This window comes from Neodiprion virginianus, chromosome 4 (genome assembly GCF_021901495.1).
Source record: "Neodiprion virginianus isolate iyNeoVirg1 chromosome 4, iyNeoVirg1.1, whole genome shotgun sequence".
Lineage (NCBI taxonomy): Eukaryota > Metazoa > Arthropoda > Insecta > Hymenoptera > Diprionidae > Neodiprion > Neodiprion virginianus.
The window spans coordinates 3249896-3258207 of record NC_060880.1 but is presented as its reverse complement, the minus strand read 5'-3'; the positions used below and the strand labels follow the sequence as shown (position 1 = coordinate 3258207).

Below are 8312 nucleotides of genomic sequence, written 5' to 3'. Positions count from 1 at the left end.
TTTTTATTTATTTATTTTTTTTATTTAATTTTTTCGATTCATTCTTCTTCCTCTTCTCCCTTCTTCCATTCAATGCCAATGTCAAATACGCCTGATATACGTTGCTCGTAAAGTCGTAACGGCGGGTGAACGCGGTTACTTCCGGTCACCGGTCGGCTAAAAACGTGCACAACAAACCGTGAAAAGAGATGCAAATTGGGATCAGCGTTTATTATAAAATGAAAAGGAAAAATACCAGAAAACACGATTATACATTCTTTTTCTAATTGATGTAGATATGTTGTTTTTTTTTTCGTCTCCGCGCGGATTTCTCGGTTCAATTTCCGGCGTCAACGAGACCGGAAATGGTCGATATATAACGAACCCCTGGCGATCCACATGAATCGTACAACGTCGGTGTAAGATCATCGGGGAGATGAAGAATGATGCATCGAGAAAAATTTATAGCTGTGGTTCTTTTCGTTTATCCTCGTTCGTAAAATTATATTTTTTGCAATCGTGGTTATAGATACGATTTTAATGCCTTATGTGACTTAAGCCCGTGGCAAACGAAACGAAAGAATTCAATGTCCCGACAACTTATTTCATTTAAATGGTCGTTATTATAAAATTTTTGAGTGCAAATCTAAAAAAAAAAAAAACGAAAAAACCTAAATTTTTCTCAATGCGTTAAAGACTGGAATTAATCAAGAGCAAATTCGTCAGATCACGAATCCCAGTCTCGACGATGATTTTTGGCTAATTATGTGTATTCACTAAACGGTTTCAATTGGAATTAATCGTGGCAAAAGGTGGCTGCGTTTCTTCTCTGGCTTGGCTTTCGCTCTTGGGTTCAGATTTTCCCCCGTCTGCGTTCCGCGCCGCTTTATCCTTTTCCTCGAGCCTTTTCAGCTCCACGGCTTCTTCCAGCATCCCCAAAGAGGTGGTCAGCTGATCCTCCGATCGCTTGATGGCCTGAGCCTCCTTCCCCACCTGGTGAAGCTGGGCCAACGGATCAAACCCAGATTCTTCTGGCAGCGTTTTCAGATCTTCGGGTTTCCTCTTCTCGACGGAGTTTCCGAAAGTCGTGTCGCCGCGTCCTGGTTGCGAAACTGACAGGCTATCCTCGAAGTTGTTCCGATCGTCTTCCTGACCTGAAAATTCATTAACCGTAAGATAAATCCCAGGTCCCTCAGGATTTTTGAGGTCAGGTTGACCCTAGGCCGTAACGGATTCGCTCACCCTTTTTCACAACTGGGTTACATTCGGCAGTTCCGTCCGGGCATTCTTCGGTTATAACTTGACCCTGGGGAAAAGTGATGTGGATGATCGGTTAATCGATGATAATTATGAAAGAGATGGGGCAGGGTTGAAGTTCTGAATTAGAAAAGTTCCGAAAGCGCCCAATTCCAAATTATTTGGTGGAGAAACTTAAAGTCCAGAAGTCAATCTTGAAAAAAATTCGGAATTTGGCGCTCTCGGAATTTCAACCCCGCCCCGAAAGAGATTACGATTGATCGATTTCCAAGTTCCTCTGAGGAATGACGACAAGTCGGAAGTAAATGTGTCATGATTGTACGGTAATCACTTTTGCTGTAAAGCTTTTCGGTGAATTACACTTTCGGCAAGGTTTAAATTACCTCCGGTGTTTCGCAGTCTTCGCACTCATCCGCGTAATCGGAGTCCTCGCCGAGGTTCCAGGACCCCGTTTGCGAAGGATACAGCATCGATGTTGGCTGTTCGTAAATTGGCCCTGAGACCGGGGCATAAATTGGCATCGGTGCCGGTGCGTAGACTGGATAATACTGAGCAGCTCCAACAACCGGATAGTACGTCGGGGTCGGAGGGTAAAAACCGGTGGCTGGATACACTGGGTAAGTTGGTACGTAGGGAGCGGGATGATAGCTGACGCAGTTTTCTGTGAAAAGCGAAAAATCAAACTTAAGGGCAAGAAGTGCAGAATTAAAAGAGGCAATTGGGACGTACGACGGGATAAGGGTTCAAAAAGTGAAACTGACAAGGCTGAACAGGACAAACATGGATAAAAAGATCCCTGTGAACAAAAAAAAGTCAAATTTTGCGTAATGAATTTCATTCATAAAACACCTAATTACTGTGTTATCACTATCAGCGAAATTAGATAGTTCCTTCGATTATGATGAGAAATACATTTTTCTACAAATTATTGTCCAAAGACAGAATTTTAATCAAGCTTCTATTAAGTTGGTGAAAAAAATACGTTTTGTAAAATCCTTATAAATAACTGATGATAAACTTGTTATTCAGCAGGACATATCCAAAATTAAACTCCAACCACTTGTGAAGTATTCAGTTCACGGATAAAATGAGCCTTTTTGTATAATTATGAGGACATAGGTATATAACTATGAATATTTCCGCAAAGAAAGAGAATAAAATAGCGTCATTTCTCTGATGCTAGTTGATATAACGAGGTGATGCAGTTAAGTTCAATATTGTAATCTTCTTATTATATATATATATTATTTACAAATATATTATTGTAACTCGTAGATTGACTTCGGTAAAAATGTTGAATTTCTAATTCCAGTGTAATTTTCGTCCAAGATTTTTTTGACCTACAAAATGATCCTTATGCTCTGTCTCCGGTAGTTTTGAAAAAATTACGAATTACACACTCACCAGTAGCATTCCTGACGCACTCCGGCCGCACCTGACTATGAACGACTTGTTTACCATAGCAATGCGATCCGCAAGTCCGATGCTTCTTCTGTCCGCAGACGACGTATGGAGGCTGCCAAATGGTGCGACACGTCTTAGGCCGCACGACGACACAGCAGTGTGACTTGGTTTCGGTTGCAGAATTTCCAGTGGTACCCTGAAGCCTAGAGTTCATCGTGAGGTCATAATTAACGTTAATCTTTGTTGAAGCACTGTCCGTAAGACCATCACTCATACAATATCACAATACATTCTACGTAGACGCTGACTTTGCGATCGATGAATTGAGCATTGTCATTTGCTGGATGATTAGTACTTGACATACTACAGACTCAATACATGAGCTAACTAAAATGACAATGACTAGAACCTTAGGTGTTAACGAACATTGACATTGACATCGACCCTGACTTTGCGATCGATGAATTGAGCATTGTCATTTGCTGGATGATTAGTACTTGATATACTCCAGACTCGATAGTTGAGCTGGCCAAAATGACAACGACTAGAACCTTAGGTGTCAATGACTTGGTGAACGTGATGAATACACTCACTGTGATGGGTTGGAGTTGAAGCCAGGAACGGTTTTGTCGGGCTCACTTCGCTCCCGATGATAATTATCACCGTTCTTCGAAAGTTGGGAAGGCACGTTAATGACGTTCGTGTTGTTTACGTAATTGCTGATGTCGATACTGGTGGTCAAGTTGTGCGCCAACATCGGTTCGTCGAATTCCCTGTCCCTGTCCCTCTCCCGCTCCTCGTTACCAGACAGTATAAGCGTCGTCGCCTTTTCGGTGATCTCGATCAGCCTGTCGTTCTGCTCCTTAACGGACCTCAGTTGATCTCTAATTTCCGCGATCTCCTTGCGGAGAGCAGTCACGTCAGCGTTCTCCGGTTGTACATTTGGAACCTCTGCACTGTCATTCAAAAGTTCGTGATTCTGTCCCACGGGTCTGTTATTAGTTGCAGGCTGATTCCCGTCGTTTTCCGCGCCTTCTTTGACCTGACTAGGAGTACCGATCTGGACAATCTGAGGAGGAGCACAGCCGATTCCGTAGCAGGTTTCACCGATCTGGATGCACCCGTTTCCTTGGCACTTGTGCCCGAAGAAGACGCAGCCAAATCCTGAGCAGGTTGGCTGTCCGTTTTGCGCGCATCCTGTTCCCGGACAGTTTGACTGCTGTTGCTGATTAGTCGGCATGCAACTGCTCCCATAACACGTCTGATAACCTCCGCACAAAGTCGGACCGCACTGTCGTTTTTTCCGCTTTGTCTCCTGCAGAAGGCACTCTATGTAAGCTCGATAGTCCGGCTGCGGTTCGCACTTCTTTCTGATCTCATTATCGATCTTTAATCTCCCCTCGTTAACTTTCATAGCGTTCTCCACCGCTGGTAACGTCTTCGCGGATACTGAGGTAAGGTTTAAGGCATGATCATCCATCTTAGAGGACCCTGACACTCTAGAGATCAGGACCACCAGGACCAGCAGCAACTTCTGTGAAGCATGAATCTCGTTAAGTGTTCTCCTGTTTTAGAAAGTTCGCGACTTCATATGTTATGAAGTGATGTCAAATTATCCTTATAACATTCCGGCAGAAACTTGCAAACTTATTACGGATAAATTTCTGTACGTAGCCTGAGCTTGACGAAATATCCGATTCAAACCTACAACCGAACTATTCCCGTTCGAACAATGAGCGATAAATAATTCGTTTCAGCTCACGTAGTTTCTCGGGTTATCTATGAACAGGTACAACGAACCTTACGTAATATTCATGCGATAATTGGGCAGTTTGTACTAGCCTGACAAGCATCACGTAATTCCGAAACGAACCTGGACAACTGTTGAATTATTTGCCGGATCGAAACTTTCCGCTGACTGATTTTACATAGTCAGACGAAAAAAAAAAAAAAAAAAAAATTCACCCGAAACCGTTCAACAAGCAGTTATAAAAATTTCTTCGAATTTAGATTGTCCGGATAAATTGGACGATTTCTATTCGTCTGCGCAGACTTTTGTCGGAGGATTTTTCGCGAAATTTTTTTATCCAACACCTACCTGCATCCTGGCAAATATTCCGCGCCTTTAATCTCTCTGGGCCGCTTGACACTCTCGGTGAAAACTACAATCAGTACTGGCAACTACCGAACCGGCCCCTCCCAATTCTCGATTAGATACCAGAACCGGGTTAAGGACGGTATCTTCGGTGATAATGAACGCGTCAAGACACTCTGGGAATCCACATTTTCATCGGATCAGTCAGGATCTTTGATTCCGGCAGAGAGTGAGCCGGAGTTTCGATCGTAGGATTTCTTTTTCAACCCTTGATCGTCACTCCGCACTTGGACGATACGATCCAGTTTAAAGATTGACGAATTGGTTTATTGAGACACTGAAAAAGCAGCGAGCGTGGCTCGATAATTCAGAAAACGTCGGATCTTTGAAAATTTATCACGGATCTATGACGGTCAAACGTGACTTCCATGCCACTTTAAACTCCCGGCAAGTTCGTACATGGAATTTTTATCACCCTCGGCGAGATGCGATTCAAAATTATTGCTTCCGCTCACAGCGATCGGAATTGGTAGTCGGGAAGCGGGATTGAGCCGAATACCTATCTCGTCATACGAGAATGAATAAATAAATTAATGAATAAACAAACAACTTCGAAAAGTGAATTCGATGAAATGACAGATTTCAAAATGATCCCTTTAAGGTTCAAAGTGGCAGATACAAGACGAATAATTAACTGCTATTATTAAAAATATTTGAATCCTGAAATAATTTGAAATATATTAACGAACTCTGAAGAAAGTTTTCACTGAATAATTTCATTTGAAAAACTTTTTACTTGGGCATAAAAATAGAAAAACTCTTTTTAAAAAGTGTAATTTTTCAAACATTTTGATTGAGACGTAAGATTTTTTTCAACGGGAAAGAGGCTTGGTCGTTAAAGGTTTAAAATTAATAATATAATATCCAAGAATATCGACACGCCTTTGAGTAAGTGATACGGAAATATCAATCGCCGTTGTTTTGCTACGACTTGAAACTTACATTATATGTACTCAACGGAGTTCTGGTATTTGAAACTGGGGCAAAAATAAATGCTGAAATGGCAAATGGAAGTTATCGAGGAGCAGAGTATCGGAAATATCAAGACGTATGATATCCTTGCAAAAACTGCAGCAACTCGCTCGCTTCGCGAGTATAAATTAATCTCTGAATAGAGCGCATTTGTCCAATAATAAAAATTACGTTGAAACGTTGAAACTCTGCAACAACCGCACAGCTAAATTACCTTTCGCTAAAAAAGTACAAACATATCGCTAGTGTGTATCACCGGGTAAACAGGAATTGAAATTTCCGTGGGGGAATTTGAAAAATAAAACAGTAAAACCTTTTACGCCTCAGTTCCTCGACTCTATTCAACTAAAAAAATGGATCTAAATACGAGCAAATTAACTCTCTTTTCGTTACAGCTGCGCTGAAAGTATCGGAACGATGAAACAACGAATCAGGGGCGAGTATCGAGTCTTACGCAACGGTAGTAACATTATTGTACGTTATTATAATCCGATGGAGCGAGTTCCGAGAGAAATGTACATCGTACACAAACCTACCTCGGGATTATTAGTTGCGAATCAACGAGCGAACGAAACTGGAAAAGTTTCCCGCTCCGCGTGTAGCGTTGTAAATATACTAGAATGCACGGTGTGGCGGTGTGTCGTTGTGAGCGCCGCGGGAATAAAATAGTAAACTCTTTGGACTGTGTAGTAAGTTTTCGAGATTACGTTCAAGCTGGGAAACCCGCCACCAACCATTCGCTAAATTTATTTCCCAAAAGTTTCCTCGTTAAAAACATACTTCGCGCAAAACAATGCCGCAACCATCCGCTCGGCTGCGATTTTCCACCGCGAAAACTACGGCAAATCATTTTTCCCCCCTCTTCTCTCTCTCGCTCTATCTCTCTCTCTAGCCTCTTTCGCTCCTTAAATTCCGTCTCTGAACTTGTCTCAATCCAACCGACGTCTTTTTTCTCACTTGGAGAAAATTTGCCTCGATTTTATCTAATTTTCATAGTGAAAAATTGGAATCACTCTAGTGTCACGAATTTGAAAAAAATATTTTTTGGCAACACGGATTATCGAAAGGTGTGAAGAAGATAGAGAAATAAAGGCCATAGTATGCACAGTTGAAATTCACGCCCTGAATTTACTATAACTACTAAGCGCGCATTGTTTCTAATTGTAAGCCCGAGGAGTTGAAACCGTCGAGTTTCATGAGAGAACGCGATATAAATTTGGTACCCGTAAATGCATTGACGTCGAGTAAACGGATTCTAACAGTTTCTCACTTACTTGGTGAAAATTTTCACCCGATGACGAGATGGACGCGAAGGAGAAAGAATCGATTGAATTTGGCATCGATTTTAATCAGCGAATTTTTCAAGCGAGACGATATAAACGAAAAACAGATTTAAAAAAAAAAAAAAAAAAAAAAAAATAAAAACCGATGAAAATCTTCTTTAGAAGGAACGAAATTTGAAAGGATTGATAAATTTCTACGTTGTTTACAAAGTTCGACGATCAGGAGACTAGACTGGATAAATTGAGATATAGGAAAGCGGTAGGGTGATTAGATTTTTCCATTATCGTAAATATCTTCAACTGCCAATTTGCATTTACATGCGATATTATTTATTATTCGACCGTTGGCACGGATAGACGCTGCCTGCATTCCTTGGTTAGCTGCGTATCGAACGGTGCTCGAGCTTTCCTTCTCGAAGTGGATTGCCGCCCGTCTTATATCGTGTAGCTATGTTTGCGTAACCTAGAAAAGGAAGCTTGCGGAAAGTGCAGTTCGATCCGGATTCCGGCGGCCTTTATTCCTTCGGCGATAATAAAATTCTCCCACGACACGCCGGTTGAAAACTATTATTTCAAAGGCGTTTCGCGTATTCTCGCCTCTGATCTACAGGTGTTTTCATCCCCCCCCCCCCTCTTTGCGTATTTCGTCCGGTTGGAAAAAAAGCCTGAAAATAAATTGCGAAACTTCCGTCTGCAGACTCTATTGGCCGGTTAGCAATTTGCGCCGGAAGGAAAATCCGGTCACGGCTGAATTTCTAAAATTACGCAAAAACTCGGCGCATGTTAAATTCATTTCACCGGGAGGAAATTATGTAAGCCGTCCGGGGATGATAACCACCACGACCCGCGACCTCGTAAAACTAGGAGATTACCCAAGTTCGGTAGTTTCGCCGAAACTGTAAACGCGAATGTTATATCCTTATATATATATACACCCATATACGTATTATATATATGCAGCTACAAGGTAAAAAAAGAAATTCCACACAAGTACATACGAGAGAAAAGAGGCTGGGAAATTTCTTAAAAAATTACTCACATCACGTTACGACGCTCCGGTTACACCGCTTATGGGGCACATTCCATGACGTCTCGATCGAGATTCTACGTCGATGTCTCGGATCGGCTTTTTAATATTTCATATGAAAGTAGACGGCGAAAAACGCGATTGCAATTTTTTTCAGAATTTTTCGACTCAGCGTATCTGAAGTGTAATATAAAAAATTACAAAAAAAAACCTACTTTCTAAAATCTGTAGATAT

General features: G+C 41.6%; 1 protein-coding gene across 3 annotated transcripts in view; it reads right to left on the bottom strand.

The window, feature by feature from the left end:
• Positions 1–295: 295 nt before the first annotated feature.
• LOC124302545 (uncharacterized) overlaps positions 296–8312 on the bottom strand; it is a 53105-nt gene continuing 45088 nt past the window's right edge. For 2 of the 3 annotated variants that reach the window (XM_046758818.1, XM_046758819.1), the window contains 5 exons: positions 3234–4174; positions 2641–2843; positions 1620–1897; positions 1222–1285; positions 296–1133 (listed from right to left, as the gene is read on the bottom strand). In XM_046758818.1, the coding sequence (XP_046614774.1) occupies positions 766–1133; positions 1222–1285; positions 1620–1897; positions 2641–2843; positions 3234–4174 (1854 nt within the window). In that variant the 3' untranslated portion in view covers positions 296–765. Of the gene's footprint in view, positions 1134–1221; positions 1286–1619; positions 1898–2640; positions 2844–3233; positions 4175–4738; positions 4827–8312 lie in introns of those variants that run through there. The other variant, XM_046758817.1, reaches the window with a different exon arrangement.